At 40.5% G+C, this 20,195-nt stretch overlaps 1 protein-coding gene across 1 annotated transcript in view; it reads right to left on the reverse strand.

Annotated features, from left to right (window-relative positions):
• LMCD1 (LIM and cysteine rich domains 1) overlaps positions 1 to 5,713 on the reverse strand; it is a 69,609-nt gene extending 63,896 nt beyond the window's left edge. Inside the window, exon 1 of the mRNA XM_054978268.1 lies at positions 5,537 to 5,713. Within this exon, the coding sequence (XP_054834243.1) occupies positions 5,537 to 5,563 (27 nt within the window). The 5' untranslated portion in view covers positions 5,564 to 5,713. The remainder of the gene's footprint in view (positions 1 to 5,536) is intronic.
• Positions 5,714 to 20,195: the final 14,482 nt, after the last annotated feature.

The following is a 20,195-nucleotide window of genomic DNA, read 5'->3' on the forward strand; positions in this document are numbered from 1 at the left end:
GATGCTTTTTGCATTGGAGAAAAATTTGTGATTAACTTTTCTCCTCATTTAAAAAATGCATAAGGCATGTTAAATGTTATAAGTGATTTATACATACAATACAGGTTTAATGCAGCACTGCCACCATTTGAACCCAAACCAAGTCACATGCAAATCTCAAAACCAGCAATCACTTTAAAATATATTTCAAACTCAGCCTGACATGTTTTCCTAATCTTATACAACAAAGGCTTCACATTCTTGTGAGGAAAGGTGGTATAACACTTCCAGCAACACCTTCTGGGAGAACCTCAATTGGCATGTAGCTTGAGAGGGAGAAGTGCTCCTTCAAATTTTAGGGTCCCAGGGCTTTAAAAGTAAAAAAAAAGAGAACACTTTGAATTGAGATCATAAATACATAACCAGTTAAAACAATTGAAAATCGGTAACATGTGTGCCAACAGCTGATCTGTCTCTTCAGCCAACTGAAGTTTCCAAGAAACCTTAAAGGGCAGACCCATATGGCGCATGTTAAAATGATCCTCGGGGGTTACAAAAACATAGCTCAATGTAACTAAGTTGGTTGGGTCTAGTGCACCTGATTCATAAATTATAAAATGCTCTTGGGCAACTACATCACTCTGATCTTCCAAAAGCGAGTTTGATCTAACAAACTTCCAAACATATAACCTGGGTTGAGCCTTATGTCATCTCATAATGGCATATCAACTTTCTCAACCACCATCTCTTCCTCCTTGTTTGGATTCATTTTTAGTTTTCTACCATTCCTAGTTAAGATGAGTGACCGTTACATTTGGAGCCTTACAGAGCTGTGGGTCATTAGCACATTGATTGTGAACTGTAATTCCCAACTCTGAAGTTCTAAATGACTTCACATCTTACTATTCCGATGCATGGGGGGAAATATCAGAGTTTTTATGTAGGGTACCATTTTCAAGCTGCCATATTTAGGCAGATGGCTCCGCAAGTAAAACAGTGTCATTTACTTGAAAGACAGGACCATAAGTCATTAATGAAACATTCCAGAACCCCCAAACAATGCCATAAATTTTCTAATAAGACATCACGATCAACCAAATTGGAAGTCATTGAAAGCTCTAACTGTAATCCTCCACCAGTGCCTCAATTCCAAATCCGGGTCAAAGACTAGATTTAAAAAGGTCAGGAGAAGCTATGTCATTCAGGTATGCCTGGAGTTGATCCATCAGCACTCACTCAATCATCTCACCTAATAAGAGGGAGGTTAGAAACTAGCTTATAATTTGCCTTGATAGAGTTTATCAGCAAAGCATCTAGCAAAATGTCACAGAGAGCAACTGAAGTATCTTCCTCCAGAGGGCTTGAATTAGGGATCAACTGACTTCATGCTCTATCCAGCATAGCTGAAAATTTTTTAGCTCAATGAAGATAGAAGCAATGGCAGCTTTCTTTCCCATTATTGTCACAACTTCATATAAACCTACAAATGCTTGTTCTGTCCAGTTCAGCCAGAATCTTGCCAATGATATTCTAGCCATCTTCATATCAAAGAAGATATGAAGAGCTCCATATCAAAGAAGATATGAGAAGAGCTCCATTATACCAAAGATTTCCATTATAGCAGGAAACCAGGGATCTCAGAAGAAGCAAGGAGGCACCAGGGAGCATCTTTGCAGAATTCCCTGAACAGTTCACCTTTGAAATAATTTTAAGGCATTTTCCTGGATCTTGCAAAAAAGTCCACATCCCAGGAATCTATAAACGCTTTCAGAAAGGGCTATTAATCCATTTTTTACACACTGGGAGTATATAGCAGTTAGTGACCAGTCATTAAGCCAACTTTAATGACAATTTCTTGAAAACCCATGATACTGGGGTGCCATTTTACTACTACAGTGAATATTTTTCATATTTCAAACCAAACATTAATCCTTAACTATACAAAAACAAACTGGGATATAACATGAAGATCGGAGAAACGTGAGTTCTAATAAAGTAGTGCATAGCCACATCCACAGTTAAACTAAAATAGTCAGAATTTAAACCAAGGTAATGGAACTAAAATAAGAAATACCAGATGAGCACCTGAGCTAAATTGTTGATTAAAACATTTACAATACTCTTGGCACGATAGGAATAGGCACATAAGACAACTTTTTATCAGGAGATAAACATCATGCAAATTCCATTAAAAGTACCACATTACGTGCGTTTGGCTCAGTGGCTGAGCCAAGGATAGAACTGAATGGTCGGGGGTTACTTGACCTGCAAGAGGGATGTAGCATCACACTGAGCCTTATTAAGAATGGTAAACTTCCAACAGTCAACAATAATATTTCAGCATAAGCAGGATCTGTGGATGTCTACATTGGGTTCAATCAAGTCTAATTTGGATCAAAATCTATGAACATTTCAGTCTCAAGCAGAGGTACAATTCTTCTAAGCCCACTGATAGCGGTGGACTTAGAAGGGTATAACTGTGCTTCATATTTCACTGCAAATCTTGCAGGTGAACATTTCCTCCAAATTCACTCAATTCCTCCAAATTCACTCAAATTCCTCCAAGTGCTATGAAGGAAGAAGCATCAGAATTTGGTAACTGACAGGAGGACTGGGAGCCATGTACAAGTCATTTATCTTGTAACCAAACTGGAAAGCTATCTTTTGTGACTTCCAGCTACATAACTCATTTCAGCACTAGCAATTTAGAATCTTTATTCTAGGGTTGCCACCTCCAGGCTGAGAAATTCCTGGGTATTTGGGATGGAGCCTGGAGAAGGGCAGGACCTTAGTGGGGTATAATGCCATAGAGTTCACCCTCCAAAGCTGCCTGTTTTCTCAAAGGGAAATGGTTGATATAGCCTAGAGATTACTTGACACTCTGAAAGAACTCCAGGCCCCACCTGGAGGTTGGCAACCCTACCACCTTCAGAGGTGGTCTCTGATGTTACAAGGATAGCATTTCTACATAGTAAGGAACGTTTAAGAGGCCACCATGTGACTTCTAGTCATCCAAATCCACACTCACACTGAAACAGAAAAGAAAAATACAAAAATGAACCCCTGGCTCTTTTCTTGGATGAAAAGGATCGATAGTAGTAGAATTAGACAGAAAGGAGATGGAAGAAAGCTCAGAAAGGAAGTTTTGACACAGTTATGACAATAAACCTACACAAGGCAGGTCCCTTACTGGAACAGGGAATCCTTAGCCTAGCAGCAGGTGTTCATGCCACATCTATGGCAGTTGTGGAATGTATTTACAATATGGGCCTGCCAGCATTAGCTTTAGGATTCCACAGGCCTGTCATGTGGGTCAGGCTGGCTGGCTCCTCATTTCTCATTCCATGGTGGTACTGGCCAGGTTATTTTAACACCAGTAAAATAGCACTCAAATGACTTAGTTTTCAGACCATCTGGGCTAAGGATATTTCCCAGTCTATTCATACAAATGAACCTGCATGCCTATTATATTCTATGCCAGACATCAGGTATTATATCACTAGTCTCTTTGGAAAGCAACCATGCCCGATCACTTGGAATGTACTGTCACATTTGTGACATTGGTTTATTATCCTTCTAAATAACAGCTATATAAAAGCTTCCATCCTCCTAGTTCCGAAATATGTAAAATAAGTCATACAGGGGAAGGAAGATCTGGATTTCTAATTTATCAATTAAGAATGCAGATCTTATGACTTTACAATCCTTCCATGTCTGCAGTTTGGAGAAGAGAAAAAAATTGATTTGGGCTGTTAGTAGAAGTTTTAATAATTATTATCCACCAAAGCAAAGTACTCCAAGATGAAAAAGTGTCATACATTGGAGAGGATTGTTCTAAAAGTATTTATTGTCTAACAGTTTGTCACTAATTTTTTTTGGTCTGAAAATCCCTTTTGAGGCAGCTGGAATTGCATTTCAGTGCAATGATAGCAATGGACTTAGACCTTGGAAACTTGGTTTATATAAGAAGTTCCCCCCACCCCTAGATTTAAATGGAGGAATACAGTGAAACATTTACGTCCATCAGTTTTTAACAACAAAGATGACCTGTGTCTTTTGAAGGTGAAAAGACTACATAGATCAGCAACTGCAACTACTTCATTTCAGGTGAGGAGATCCTCTACACTATATGCAAACAAGCTGCAATTCTTCATTCAGTTGTGTGAAAACTATTACCCCTTGGATGCAATGTCAACAACAAAATATTAGGTTCATATATAATTAGCTATGGTCTACTTGTGATCAATGGTTTGTTTTTCCAGAGGAAACTGCTTTCGTGCTACTTTGCATAATACAGGGACAGATGGCATTTGCTAAAATCGTAGGGTAAAACTAGATTAATCCAACTTAAGTTGTACACATTCTTTTTATACAAGCTGTGTGTGTTCCAGGGAAGAAGTTCCCAGAAGTTCTACAAAAGGCCATGCTGGAATAGAATATCGTTTTCCCCTTTGATTTTTGCTCTCAGTCCCAGAACTGGAAGCTACCCTTGCACAACACTGAACTCTACACACTTTTTTATGAGGACAAACCCACAAATATTCAGAGCTTTCTAGGACACAAAATATTTTACCACATGACTTTAACCAGGATTATTTGGAAGCAAATCCTACTAGTGGTATTTACTTTCAAGTTAGCAGCTGAGGATCACAATCTGTAAGTAATTTAAGTGGATAGTAGAACAGCAGGCTTTGAGTCCAGTGGCACCTTAGAGATCAACAAGATCTTCAGAGTGTAAGTTTTCAAGAGTCAGAACTCCTTTCTTCAGAAGAAGGGAGCTCAACTCTCAAAAGCTTATGTTCTGAAAGTCTGTATGTAAGTATGGAAGTGGAATGTGCATAAATTTAACATGTACAACTACAAGGTTTCCCTTCCACAAGTGTTAACGGTTGACTGGATCTCAGTTTGCTATTTATACACATCAAAGACTCTTTCAGTTGATTTAAGGGGAAATTATTACACCTAGGAACACTCCTCTGTCATTTCTTATACTTTACTATATACGGAGAATAGACACACTGAATTGATTCAACAAGGCACCATTTCTTCTGTGGAAGAACATGGTCTGCTTTCCAGCTTCTAGAGAAGCAAGCTGGACCAGGCCAAAACTAAGTTCTAAAGCCCAGGATGCAAGAGATTGCAGAGACATAAAGCAGTCTGGCAGCGACTGAAAGATCTTCAGGATGGAAAATGTAACACAATTATTCCTCAAAGTAAAAATGGCCACAGGGAAAACAGATTTAAAGCATAAGTGAGCATAGCACAGAATTTGTCTCCTACACATTATACTGGGTATTATCAATGCAGTATTTGTAGTAACAGCAGATCCTATCCTGTAGGGTTGCCACATGGAGAAAAGATGTTCTGCCTCCTCAAGGGTGGCTTAAAGAGATATGATCTACCTGCCTACCCTTAAAAGCTTCAGTTGCCCATTTCCACATATTAAAGGGACAGGCCATCTATTTCCCCAGATTGTTGGCAACCTTTTAACTGGAGAAAGAAACTAAAATCAGCCTTGATATTCCTGGGTATTAGTTGGGGAAGAAACACAACTCACCTTCTGAATTCCTGAACTCAGATCCATGTCTCAGCTTTCTTTTCTCCCTCTTTCCCCCTTATTCAAAAGTGAACGAAATAGACCCGATATGGCTTTTAACACTGCAAACAACCGCAGAGCGATCTAAGATTGCTGTAGGTGCCAGAGAAGTCGCTAACTAGCAGATATCCCAATTTCTAACCATGCGCTACCCGCGACGTTCCTTTAACTGGAACCCGCAACTCCCTTTAAACCCCTGGCAGCCAATCAGAGGCGGAGTTCAAACTTTTTAAACCAATCCGAAGTGAAGCTTTAGCTTCACGGCGTTAGGTTTACTTTAACCCCCTAAGGGGAGGGTTGGAGTATCGAGGAGGAAAGAGTCGCGCCACGTTCCAGCTGCGAGGGGCGTGTCGCACATCTGTCTCACTCGCTACAAACCGGAGAGCTGAAATTCCTTTCTGAATCACACGGTTCCTTCTTTTCCTTTTAAAGCATGACGGGGGAGAGTGGGTCTTGGAAAGCCAATTCATTCGCGTAACTAGGAAGTGTATGTGTGAGTGGGAGCGGGCTACGGTGGTATTATTAGGCCTTTAGAGCTAAAAATAAATTCTTATCTAAGCTGCGCTCTTAAGCCCCTGTTCTTCCCACCTCGTATGGTTTGATGGAGACGTTGCAATAATACTTTTTTATTTAAACCAAATAAATATTTTTAAGCCATGGTAACGCAGGTTTATTTATATAACGAGCATTAACGACCTGGGCGAGAACTTGCTTGGGCATGATCTATTATTTGGGGATGTTATTGAAATTCTTGGCATTGCTAAGGGAATGCCCATGTTTAGTCTGTTGCAGCAAAAACAGTAAAGAGCCCTGTGACCTTAAATTTGCACAGATGTATTGTGGCAAAAATGCCTTGTGGGCTAGAAACTAATTTGCCGGATTATATGTTCTCCTCTGTGTACTGTAGGTTCAGAAAAGTAAACTATTTTATTTATTTACTTCATTTATCTACTACCTTTCTACTATGGTTGCCAACCTCCAAGTGGTGGTTGGAGATCTGGAATTATAACTTATCTCCAGGCCACAGAGATCAGTTACCCTTGAGAAAATGGCTGCTTTGGAGGACAGACTCTGGCATTATTCCCCACTGAGGTTACTCCCCTGTCCTGACCCTACCCTCTCCAGGCTGCATGCCCACCCTGGAGCTGGCAACTCTACTTTCTATCCAAGGGGGAGCCAAAGGCAAAGAAGCTTACACCTTTCTTCCTTTCTTCCATTTTATCCTCACAACAACCCTCTCAGGTTGGATAGGCTGAGAGTACGTGACTGGCTCAATGTTACTCAGGAGATTTAAACCTAGGGCAAACAGATCCTAGCCAGACACTAACCATTGCACCATATTGGTTCCCCTCCCCCTGGTTAATTAAATGTCTAAGGTACTTTCCACCTGTGATCTTCCTTCATGTGATGGTGAGTTATTTCTACACACTTCCATACACGTTCTGTGAACATTTATGCCATAATAAATGTGTTGAGCTTTAATGTGTCACATGTTTCTTTGCTGTTTGGCAAACAGTAGCCATCCTCTTGTTTTAATCTTGTCACTGGACACTTTTGTTGTTATTCTGTTGTTAGAGCTATTGCTGTTTTGTTAGCAGCTTTGAATCGGAAGAGGTAAGGCAGGATATAAATATTTTCAATGAATGAATGTTAAATAAGTTAAATAAGTCCGCAGGGCTTGTAAAACGGAGATGTTCCGCCGGGCCTTTGGCTGAGTGCCAGCGGGTGTCCTCCTTTTTCCATCTAAGACCACCACTTTTTCTGGGGCTGCCCTCGGCCATCTGCTATGCCCATATACGGACTCCCAATATTTGTTTAAATAGCCTGCTCCTGGACTATTTTAATGACTTAAAAGAAATTATTATTGATGTTATGTTTTTGTGACGTTTAATGTTTTTTTAATGTTGTTAGCCGCCCTGAGCCGATCTGTGGGGAGGGCAGGGTATAAATCAAATAATATAAATAAATAAATAAAATAAATGAACAATCCCCATGCCACAGTTGTCCTTTCATATACTGTCCACGTTTGGGCATCAGATGGAGGTAATGCAAATTTTGGGATGGGGGTCAGAGGACTGAAGCTCCATAGCATTTACAATTGACAAGACTGTACAGCAGGCAACTACATCAACTAGCAAAAGATCTTAGGCTATGATGCAGTAGAATTGTTTTTAAATATTTTGATAGTTTTGTTTAAAAAATAGGATAGTTTTGGTAGGATGACTTTTAAGTACAGTTTTCTCTGATTTTCTACAGCACATTGAGTGGAAGGGTAGTACTTTTCAGCAACTAAACCCTTTTATACAATGAATATCACTCTCTGCAATGGTGTGAACCCTTCAAAGAAAAAATAAATATTGGGGGAAATTCAGCCCAACCTATAAAGAGCAGGACTCTCTGTGTTCTAAAGTCACAACATTCTTTTTGAAGAGTTTGAAAGGAGGGCCATGAACCAAGAACTGAACTTACTTCATTTCTTGCCAACCTTATGCACCTTATGAAAAAGCCCTTCTCCAAATCTGCCACTTCCCATTATTAATACAGTATTATGTCTTTGTCGGAAACAGAATTTTTTTGGGTGGTGGTTACTTGGTTCAAGAATTTAAATGGAACTAAGACTAGTTTTCTTCCATAGGTGACTGCCTTAAGTACACTGAACAGGCATAGTGTAGTGGTTAGAGTGGTTAACTAGGATTTAGGAGACCCAGATCCAAGCACTGAGGCATCTACTCAGCCATGAAGCTCACCAGATGATCTGGGGCTGGTCATTGCATCACAATCGAACCTACCTCACAGGAATTTTGTGATAATAAGGAAATGGGACAGTGATATATGCTGCTTTGTGCTCTTTAAAATAAGAGAAGGATAAAATGGAAGAGATAAGGAGTAGGCATAGTTTGATTTCTAAAAAGACACATTGAGGATCACGTTGACAGACTGACTTTGGATTGTAGAAGTCTGACTGACTTCTTATTGTAGAATATCACCATTGAAGGCAATGGGGACTGCTGCAGAGTATTATAAGCTTTAGAACTGACATCATTGATAGTTTTACCTGTTTTAATCCTTATATACCCTGGTCTGGATAGCCCAGGTGAGCCTGATTTTGTCAGATCTCAGAAGCTAAGCAAGATCAGTCTTGGTTAGTAATTAGATGAGAGGCCTTCAAAGAAGACCAGGGTTGTGTAGACAGGCAATGGCAAGCCACCTGTGTTAGTTCTTTGCCTTGAAAACCCCAGCAGGTTTTGCCATATGTCAGCTATGACTTGATGGGTCTAAATAGTGGTCTGTGCCTGTATAAGAAGTGATGAGCAATTGGCCAGGGCAGATCACACAGATGCTACTCCTTGGTATTTTTAGAACCCAGAAATGGGCAAGAGTGTAAGCTAGTCTCTGCCATTTTTTATCTAGTGCAGTGGAGACAGTTATGATAATCTACATGAGGAGGGCAGTCCTTTGGTTTCAACTGGAATAACTGCACTGTTGGTTTAGTAAGGCTAAAGACAGCAAGGGAAACTGCAAGGCGAAATGCATTTTACAGGCAGAAATCATGGACAGGGGGAGATTGGTGGACAAGGGGGTATTTCTCATGGGTGTATGTGTGCAAAATAGAACACCTGCTGTGAAGCAGCAGAGAGAGGGGTGGAGGAAGGCAGGGATAGCTTTGCATGACTTGCCCCCATACTTCTAACTGCTGGTACTGCTTCCAAAACTCCCACTTCTCCGTGGCAACAATTTGTCATTTCAGTGCAGAAGTTCTGATTTGAATCCTACCCCCACAGATGCCATCCAGCAATAAAACATTGATAAAGATCTAACTAAATACCTTTCAGTATCTCATACCTTAACCTTCAGACTATAAGGTCTAGAAACTTATTTTGCAAACTTTACTGAGCCCTGCTATTACTGAATGATTTTATTTGTTATCAGCTGCTAATTTTTTTTTATACATTATCTTAAAGGAGAATGGATGTGGCTTTGTTGTGATTGATACACCTGGCACCCTAACTGAGTGTGCCTTTACAACACATTTTCAAATATGACACATTCACATACATCCACACCTAAAGTTGTAGTGCACAAAGTAGTCCTTAGTTTCATTGACCTATACTTCACCACCTTTGAAACTAAGCAAGTACATTTATGAATGTATTTTATGATAGGTTTGAGAATAGTTCCTCACTAGTAGTCTTCAGCTAAATCAAGTGCCAGCTATACAGTTATCATACAGTGAAAGTTTCAGACCATTCGAAGTAGTCTCAGAACTGCTGCATGTTTTTATAAATTCGTAACTGGCTAAATTGATTGGATTTCAGTCTTCTGAGAATCTTTCCAGACTCTCATTGTCTCCACTGTCAGAGTTTGCTTTATCAATACTTGTCAATGGCTTTGGTTAAAATGAGTTTAAATCCCCGTTTAAAAATAAAGGGAGTTGCGTTGACAATGAGTGGGCAGAAAGGTAATGATTTGTGAGAAAGGATTAAAGAACAGATCTGCATTTTCAAAAGGCAATGGCCATTGAACCAAAAGCAAACAAGATCAGTAATAAATGCATTTGGGTTAGAAATGGAGAGAAAGTAAACAGAGAGCAATGGACATTGAGATACCCAGGCTGGGTGTGGGCAAGATTCCAAACTACACTTCCTTGTTCTGCCTCTGACTAATAAGTCTGTGTTATGCCTGTCTGCATGCAATGAAGAGACAAAATCATTTCTGACTAAACACAGATAATCTCTGTAAAAGTCATGCTTTGGGAATTGATGTGACAAGCTGATGAGGGGAAAGGGGCTTAATTACTGGAAAGTGTGCAGAAGGGAGATCATCCACTTCCTATATGTCTCACAAGTCATCAAAGCACTGCTGTCTCTGCCTGAGGTATATTCATGGCTCAGTAGAGCTACACAGAATCCTCTCTGATAAAAGAAATAGAATGGTGGCAAGATGGTAAATCAGAACTAAATACTTGAAACTGGAAACAGTGTCTTAACTAAACAAGATTCCTTTCATATTTGGACAAATGCTGAGGAAATAAAAGCCTAGACTTGGTGTCTCCTATTCTTTTATAGTTTTTTCAAATGAGTTTTGTCGACATTGCTGAAATTAAAGGAAGCTGCAGGTTTTCTAATTTTCCTCATTTATTCCACTATGGTGTAATGGTTAAAAAATTGTAGTAGACCCAGTGAGACTAGAGATGTATAATTGATTCACATTTTGAAGATTCTTTGGGTGGAATTTTGGGGAAAACTAAAACATATGCAATACTTTCTTATCAAACAAAGTTATGTTACTGCTTTGACAATTTAGCATGTAAAATTGTACTATTTGGCATATTAATGAAATTTAAAGTATAAATGCCTTGGTTTTCTACACACAAAAAAATTGTGAGTGTACCCAATGTGAAAGAAAACCTCAAACTGTTCCTCTCTATTCTACCTTGGGATAAAGGGTATCCCATGAAGGCAAGTAGCTATCCACAAACCAAAAGACACCCTTAATATTCATCTTATAACCAGTAAACATAAATATGATACTAAGATTAACTGTATAATAACATAATAGAGCTCACAATTGATGTAATAAGGTGGAATATAAGAGATAAAAGAAATAGATAATAGATATCAACAAGTAAAATGATAAGTGTCTCATGTTTGTATATATGTGTGGGAAAACAATAAAAATATATTTAAAAAATATTCATCTTATGAAGATGACAGCTCCCTTTGAGTACACAACTACATTTTGGATTTGAATGGCATACATAAGCATTATTATTCTCTACAACTTCCGATTGTCTCACATAAACATTTTATGTTGCAGATCTTGCCTTTAAAAAGCCTTTCATTCATCCCCAAAGTTAAAATATTTCATAGTTAAAATAGTTCATAATATTTTTTCAGTGGTCCCCAAGATTTCCAGTTTTTTCTGTTAGAAAAACTCAAAAGGTCCTCAGAGGAAAAACGGAACCCCAAATATCCCCTCTAAGGCCTTCAAATCTCTAAAGGAGATTCAGGTTCAAATATCTGCTCACCATGAAAAAGGCACAGAAATACCTCGGATTGGTCATTTTGTATCAGTAAAATGGAGAAAAACAGAACTATATATGTTATTCTGAGCTCCTTGGAGGAAAGATAGAGTAAATTCAACACAAATAGTGCAATCCTATGCGGAGTTACTCCAGTCTAAGCCCACTGAAGTCAGACCATAGTAACACTGCTGACATCCACCAATCCCAACATCGTATGCCAATAAGAACTTTGCATGATAGGAGACAATTTACACAAAACATCCATGACATCACCATGTCCTCCCATACTTGTTAAACAGAATTTGGCAGTCACAAAGACTCTCACCAGTGTGAAACTCTACAAGCAGCCTGTTGGAGCTTTGGAACTTACGCACTCTAAACATTCCTGCACATGAGGTTCCAATGCCTTTATAGTACATGCACCGAGTCTGCAATAGCAATTATCTTGTCCACATACCGGGGAGAATCCACAACCTCTTCTGAACAAGATCTAAATTCTGAATAATGCCCATGTGAAGGAAAAGGGCAAGGGGTGGGGAGGTTGAATGAGGAATTGTAGGATAGAATCAAATAATCATGTTTTGGATGCTAGTCTAGGAACAATCGTGAACAGCAGAACAGCAAGAAAAAACTACTGAAAGCCAATCTGTCCTCCAGATATACCAGCATAGAAGACTAACCATGCCATATGCTTCTGAAATGCAATTAGTTAGTGGGGCTTTCTACGCAGATTGTAGAGATGTGTCATAAGAAGTAGCTCAGAGAGATACATTGGTAGGGGCAGGGACTATATGCTATGCTATTGGGTACTATGTGCTGATGCAGATATGTGCCTACTAGGGAGATTCCACATTGCTGAACATGCCATGTAAATTAGTTACTCTTTGTTTCAGAAAGATTTCATCTCTACGCTTAACTTTATGCTTGTTTTTCAAATTTTCTGCTACCATACCCTATTGGCTCTTTCACTGAATGCCCTGTTGTTCATTATTGTACTTTGCTCAGTGAATGTCCTAGCTGTTGATTATATTGTATTTTCACTTGGATGTGTAATCTACCTTGGAGCTCAGTGAGAAAGATCCTCCATCATCATCCCATTGATTTCAGAGTATTTAGAACAGTGTGATTCTGTTTAGGATGGCACTGTAACAGGTCAGCCCTAGGCAAAGTTACTGCAGTGTAAACCCATTGAAATCAATGAGTTTAGACTGGATTGTTGGATTACCATCAGTATCCTAAGGCTGCCCATACAGCATTAATGGAGCACAGGATTGCACCACTAGCTGTGCTCAGAATACTTATTTTTCTTTAGGACATTAAATTTAGGAAGGTAAAACGGCTGCTAAAGAGAGGATTTTATACTGTGCTTTTGAAACATCAGGTTTTTGCATTGCTCTTTTCTTGGATAATTGGGTTTCTTTTTTTTTGTAAGGCCACAGTTACTCACAAAGTAGAAAATGCATCTGTAGACTTGCTTTTGCTGTCTCTCCGTGCCCCCCTCCCTCACTTACCTTTTGGAAAAGAGGAATTACAATGCCAAGACACATTGTCGGGGGGGTCAATATTCTTTACAGATAATTCCATTCCAGTAGGTTCCAAAATAAATGAAAATGAACCTGAGAAAGGGCTGGAAGAAGACTGTGAAATTAAAAAAAAGCCCACAATTAAATCTAGGCCATCTAGTCTCTTATTGATTACCAATAAAGCAAAGCAAGGCTTCTTCATGTGTCAATTTTACCTGCAATTATTGGTGCCTAATTATATTTTTGCACTTTAACAGAAAAGCAATATCACTACAGGTGCCAGCAGGAAGGGATACACAGAGAACCAGATCCTTTGCCACATTACAAACTTGAATTAAATTCTTTAATATTGGGATTAAACCTAGTTAGGAAATCAAATAGATATTCATTCCCTTTATTTTTAAAAGATATTTTTGTCTATAATCTCCCTCTCTCCAACATTCAACTGGGATGAACTTCTAAAGAATACACCCCTCAACCTAGAAATTCCTTCTTCCAAATTTAAGGCAGATAGGTAAAAACAACCTTGACTGAATGGCAACTAAAATTCTCAATTTACTGGACATCAAGTCAGAATCTAAACTCTGTAATACTCCACTGCTCCTATTTCCCCAACCAAGCTCAAATACACCCTACCCAACTCTATTCAGTTGGTTTGGAGGAAAAAAATCTTCTAGTACAGCAGGATGAGGTAAAGTTTAGTTCCCGTAATCCATTTGCTCTGGTTTTATTTCATTTCATTTATAGTCTACCTTTCCCACTGAGACTCAAAGTGAGCAGGATTTGTGTCTGGTGGCACCTGAGAGACCAACAAGATTTTCAGAGTGTAAACTTTTGAGAGTCAGAGCTCCCTTCTTCAGGGACCTGAAAAAGGTGTCTGAAGGAGTCTGAAGAAAGGAGCTCTGACTCTCGAAAGCTTACACTCTGAAAATCTTGTTGGTCTCTCAGGTGCCACTGGACACAAAACTTGCTAATGTACTGCAAACCAACATGGCTACCGACCGAACTGAGATTCAAGGTGAATTATAAAATTTAAAAAGCCAAATTCATAAAACAGCAAGGACTTTCAATAAACAATGCAGGAGTACAAAATTGGGAAATGGCAAACAAAAACAACAATGGAAAGACAAAAAAAAACCCTGTCTAAGGCATGACATAATATAGAAAGTGGGTTATGTGGTAGATTACAATGAAATAAAAGGAAGGTAATGCATACAACAAGCGTTGTAATAGGCTACAATCCTCCTCTGTATAAAGCACACTCCTCAGCTATTCCATTATACTTCAGATCTAACAAAAATGCCCTCCAGAACATTTCTATTTTGCTCATTCTTCAAATGATCTCCTCAGGCAGGCCATTCTACACAGTGGGAGCCACCACAGAGAATGCACTTGAATGGGCAGTCTCTGACCTCAGTAATTTGCAGAGTGGCATCTTCAGAAGACTTAGCTCAGATGACTGAGGCTGACCTGGCAGAACAGGGCATGTGAGGTGATCCTTCAGGTATGGGGGTCCAAGGTCAATAGTCACCAAGCTGCAGCATTCTGTATCAAGTGGAATTTTCAAGTTGCCTTTAGGCGCATACCCATCTAATGTGTATTGTTCCCTCAAGGTAATGATAGCATAGAATGGCTTTTTTTGCAGCTGCCTTAACTTGCTTCTTCAGCAATAATGCTGGGTCTAGAATAACTCTAAACTGAGTCAGCAATCGTCAGCTGGACCCCATCAAAAGTGGGAAGAACCATGCCCTTCAAGATCTCAGCCTTCCCAACCAATATAACCTCTATCTCATCAGAATTCAGTTTCAACCTGTTCTCCCTTACCACAACTATAAGGCACTGGTTCAGGGCTTCCACAGTGTTACTAGGTGATTTAGAGCACAATCCTAAAGTGAAGTGATCCTGCAGGTACTCCAGTCTAAGCCCCCTGATTTCAATCAGCTTAGACTGGAGTAACTCACTTTAGGATTGCACTGTTAGAAATATCCAGAGTTGGGTGTCATCAGTTTATTGATGACATTCTTTTCCAAAACCATAAATGATTTTTCCTAAGGTCTTTTACATAGAGATTGAATAGCATGGGGGATAAAATGAAGCAACTCTCACACCAGGCAAAACGGGTTATCAACAGCAACCCTTTGAGTTCTTCCCATAAGGAATTATTTAAACCAATCCAAAGCATATCCCTTAATCTCTGCTTCTACCTCCAAATGTCTCAACAAGATGGCATGGCCCATAGTATCAAAGGCTGTTGTTAAATCCAGTAAGAGCAATAAAGAGGCACAGCCCTTGTCTACATTCAGACAGAGATAATCATCTAAGGCCACTGGTGCCATCTCCATCCTGTAGCCTGGCCTGAAACCAGACAAAAAGGGGTCAAAGGCAAAATGAGCTATCTAGGAAGACCTGGAATTGTTGCACTACCACTCTTTCTATTACTTTCTATTAAGGGCAAATTTGGCCACATCATATTTTTCTAGCCAAGATTTTTAAAGTGTCAGATGTATGAACACCTGTAGAGACCAAGAAAAGGTGCCCTGAGTCAGTGACTGATACCATAGTCTTTCCACCCCACTTTGTTTACACATAGATAAAAAGTTTCTTCTCTTTCCCTAGCAGGACTAGTAGGAGATACAAGAGGCAAATCTGAATCAGGGAAAACAGGCAGCTGCATGAAACAACTTTTGAGAGATCTCATATCATTCCTGAATCAGTAGTTTTCCATTAGATAAAAAAGATGATCTGATCCATCTTTATCAGTGATCTTTTGCATCTTGCATGGCTTGGTTTGTGTTTACTGGGGGGGGGGGAGCCCTAGCTTACTCATTCGCCCCCTGTCTGTCTGCAGAGTAATCAGACTGCCTATCACTGAGGAAGGCAAGGACTTGGCATTCACCTTCTCCCATCTCTGCCCCTCTGCCTGTCCACCAGCTAGTACAGGCAAAGCATTTCTGTCAATTTCAGGGCATGTGGACTGGCTGGCACTCCCTATTCACCAACCCAAAGGCACTCCCAATCTGTTCTCACTTGCATTCCACTGGATGCAAGCAAAGTTAACTAGCATACATGACATCCCATGAAATGGAATAGCACAAGCAAACAGGACATGCATGTGTAAAAATCAGAAAGTCCGCTCAAAGCCACTGAAATGGAAAGTAGAAATATTGGGCCCAAAAATGTGGGCTGGAACAATCCCGTTCCTGGTGATCACCTTATGTGCATATTGTGTGATACTGAGTGAGTCTTTCAATCCCAGCCCTGTCACCTTTTGCTGCTTGGGAAACCAAAAATAGATATCAGAACAACCATGAGACAGGGAATATTTCTGAATGGATATTGGAAAACAGTTTCTTCAAATGAGGAGACATCTAACATTTGTGAATGGGTGTTATTTGGGTCAATCCCCAGCTGCTGGTCTGGGAGACAATACTTTCTGGCCTTTTCTTCTATATCTGCATTTTATTGAGCAAGACACTGAGAAGAAATAGATCCAATAATTTTAACAAGAAAAAATACACGTGGTTGTGATGATAAGTCACCTTACGAATGTGCATATTTTGTTACCTTACATATAAGGGAAATAGAATGTTGTCTTTACTTGCATGGGCAATTCTTGCTCAGTAAGATTCCATTCAAAAAATCTGAGCTGAAGAAACATATTTGTCTTCATGACTTGTACTTTTGTAACCTGACATATCTGATGAAGGAAGCTTTGATTATTGAAAGCTTATATCCTGAAAATCTTGTTGGTCTTTAAGATGCTACTGGACTCAGATCTTGCTGGGCCATAGTTGTGCACAAGTGGAGCATTTTGGCAGGAGCAGATGTACCTGGCACATTTCTTAAAGACTCTGTTCTGGTAAATCACAATAAAGCAAATTAGCCTCTCTGGAATGAATACGTGCAGAATGTATTGGTTAACTATAATCAGCATACCATAATTTGTAGTTTCAGGCTGACTGCATCTTTTATTTTAGAAACTGAGTTTTGAGAGGGAAGAAAGTAGAAAACTGACAGGACTGGAGGAGTGTGCTGATTAAGAGTGAAGGAAGGTACAACATATGGTTTAGAATTTTATGGTTAGAATGGGTGTTTGGATGTACTGGGCAGAGAAGTGTGTTTGTATTTTTGCATAGAAGTTGAGAGGAACCAGGATTAAGTTAGAAGCTGTTTACATAGGAATGTAGACTAGATATGGGCCCGATCCAAAAAAAAATTCTGATTCAGCCGTTCGTGGATCTGGGCTGCTGCCAAATGCAGGCCACCGATTCTAAATGATCAATTCTCGTTTCTGGTCCGCAATCGGGAATCGGGGAGGCCAGCACCCAGGGCAACCGTAGTCAGGCTCTTGCGCGCGCGCTCCTGAGTCGCCCCCGCCCACGCAGCAAGCCGGCTGTCCCAGTGCGCTGCGGAGCTGGCAGCAGTGCAAGTGGCTCAGAGGCTGCCCGCACTGCCTTTTGCCTTTCCCCAGGACAAGGGGTGGCTGGCTTGCCCATGCACCCCTTGTCCTGGGGAAAGGCAAATGGCGCAGGCGGCCTCCCAGCCTCCCGTGCTGCCTTTTGCCTTTCCTTTGTGCCCACCCCTTCCCCCTCCCTCCCCTGGGTTGCTGCTCCATGGTTGGAAGGAAGCCTGCTAATCAAGGAAAGCTGGGCTTCCATTCGTGTTTCGAGGGTGACAGAAGGAGGGCAAATACAGCTCATTTCCCTGACTCCGTTGCCCCGGGAATAAAATACTAGCGCCAGAGTGTCTGCAATTCCAAACAGAAACTGACCCATCCGATCAAGTCCCAAACAAGCAAACTCCTGACCGCTGGATCGGTTGCCATGGACAGAACCGATTAGCTGAGTCACGAACTCCAAAATCGGGGGGGGGGGGGGGGTTGAAATCGTAATTCAGATCGTACCCATCTCTAATGTAGACTGCAACTTGGACTGCAAGCTAGGACTTGGGAGGGGGAGATAGGAAGCTTGAAAGAAACTCCAACTCTGAAACTATCTGTGTATCTGCTCTGCAATCACCAAATCTTTAACCCTTTTTGGAAAAAAAATCACTGAAAATATCTGTATGCAGGAAGATTCAGGACTAATTCATGATCCAAACAAAGCAAGTGACTGCTTGGGGTGCCAAATCATAGCACAGCAGGGACATAGGAAGTTAGTGATATGACTTGTTTCTTCACTTCTGAGACCCATGTCACTGCCACCAGAGTTGAAAGCAGAGTTCAAAGTTGCTGGCTGTGGTGTTTGTCTTTAACTAAACTTGTGTGACACAGGAGGCAATTGAGCCAGCCCTGAGGAGTCTCACTCTCTACACAGACAGACACAAAAAGAAACTATTTTGCTCGCTAGCCACTAGGTTAAGTGGTGGTGGCTGAGAGTGCCCTCAAGTTAGAGGTGACATGGCAACCCCTGGTGGGGTTTTCAGGGCAAGAGACTATGAGAGGTGGTTAGCCATTATCTGGCTCTGCAACCCTGGTCTTCATTGGAGGTCTCCCATCCAATTATTAACCAAAGCTGACCCTGCTTAGCTTTTGAGATCTGATGAGATCAGGCTCACCTGGGCTATCCAGGTTAGGGCACCAGGCTAAGTACTCACCTGGAAATAGCAGCAATCCCCTCTGTTTCTGCTACTACAGACATGTATCTCTATTGAATAGTGTGTTCGCTGTCCGGATTACTTTCAGTAAATAAGGATTTAGAAGCCAGTATCTTTCTATGAGACAAAAGGTAGAAGAAAAGGCAGCTAGGGGAAATTCTGGAGAACTTTCAGTGAACCAATTGTTCTCAATGTTGGCTACACAGATTACTCTCTGAGCTCATATAAGCTTCTGCAAGTCACATAAACGGCCAGCCCTCTTCTTGGAAGCCAGACCTAGGTCAAATCCACATTCACCCATTACCCGCATGTTTATCGGATATCTTCCGTTTGCCTCCAATCCGCGATTTTTTCCTCTTCATTCACATTCCTGCTTCCAATCCGTCTTTCTCGCGCGTCCCTCCAGTCACACGGCCGCTCGAAAACCACTTTTTGGGGTGGGACCTTTTTTTCCTGCCCATTTTTTTTTATTTTTTTGAGCGCACTTTTCCATTATTTCGATCTTGCCTTATAAAGAAACATCATTGAAGATAATGATGCCTCTCTTTCCCCCACTGACAGCACTGATGGCTCTCTCCCGTTTCTTTTTTGGAAATTTGGAAGCATGTGGGAAGCTTTCGTGGGCATTTCCTATGCAGGACAGTTCAGTGCCTGAATTTTACTGAAGTTTCACTTCCTTGGAGTGTCATTATTTCGATATTTCGTAATTTCGATATTACAGTAATATAAAATAAAAAAAATAAAAAACAGTTAAAAGGGAAGTTTCGCAAGTCCGTTCTGAGGATGGATTCACCCCAAAATGATTTTTCAAACTACCAGATTTGATTCAGAAACAGCATAATCAATAAATCCAATGCTATGAAGTCAAAAACAGTCTTTTGCAGACTACGGAGCACTTGCAAGTTGAATCAGCCAATAGGAACTCTCAGAACAGCTGGAGATACAGGAAGGGAGGTGGTTTTTAAAAAAAACACGTAAATTGTGCATTGGCCCATTCACGGCCACCGTGAAACTCCCGTTGAAAACCTGTGACCACATATTCGGGAGAAATGCAAATGAAATGCGTCTGTTTAATGAGGTAATGTGACCGGCACTCGGGATTGCGTGGGGAATGCGGGGAACATGCGACTTAGCATGAGTAATGTGGATTTGCCCCTAGTTTGGTCTCTTTTCACATGTGTAGTTGTATCAAGTACTGACAGCTTGTATAGAATACTGGCGAATGGTTCCATCCCAAGCAGGTCTAGCCAATGGGGATTTTTCTCAGGCAAGTGTTCTTAGACTTGCACTATAAAAGACTAACCTGGGAAGCAGGAACGTCCTGGTTTGAATCTTGAGATTCCCATGAACTCATTACTCTTTTTTTCTGTCCCCTCTCCACCTGCACTATGGGGACAATAATACACAATAATAAAAGTGGTCCCCTTTATTGGGTTGTTGTGAGCATTACAATCCTGTAATATATGGGAGGAACTTT

Source organism: Eublepharis macularius, chromosome 4, assembly GCF_028583425.1.
Source record: "Eublepharis macularius isolate TG4126 chromosome 4, MPM_Emac_v1.0, whole genome shotgun sequence".
Taxonomy (NCBI): Eukaryota; Metazoa; Chordata; class Lepidosauria; order Squamata; family Eublepharidae; genus Eublepharis; species Eublepharis macularius.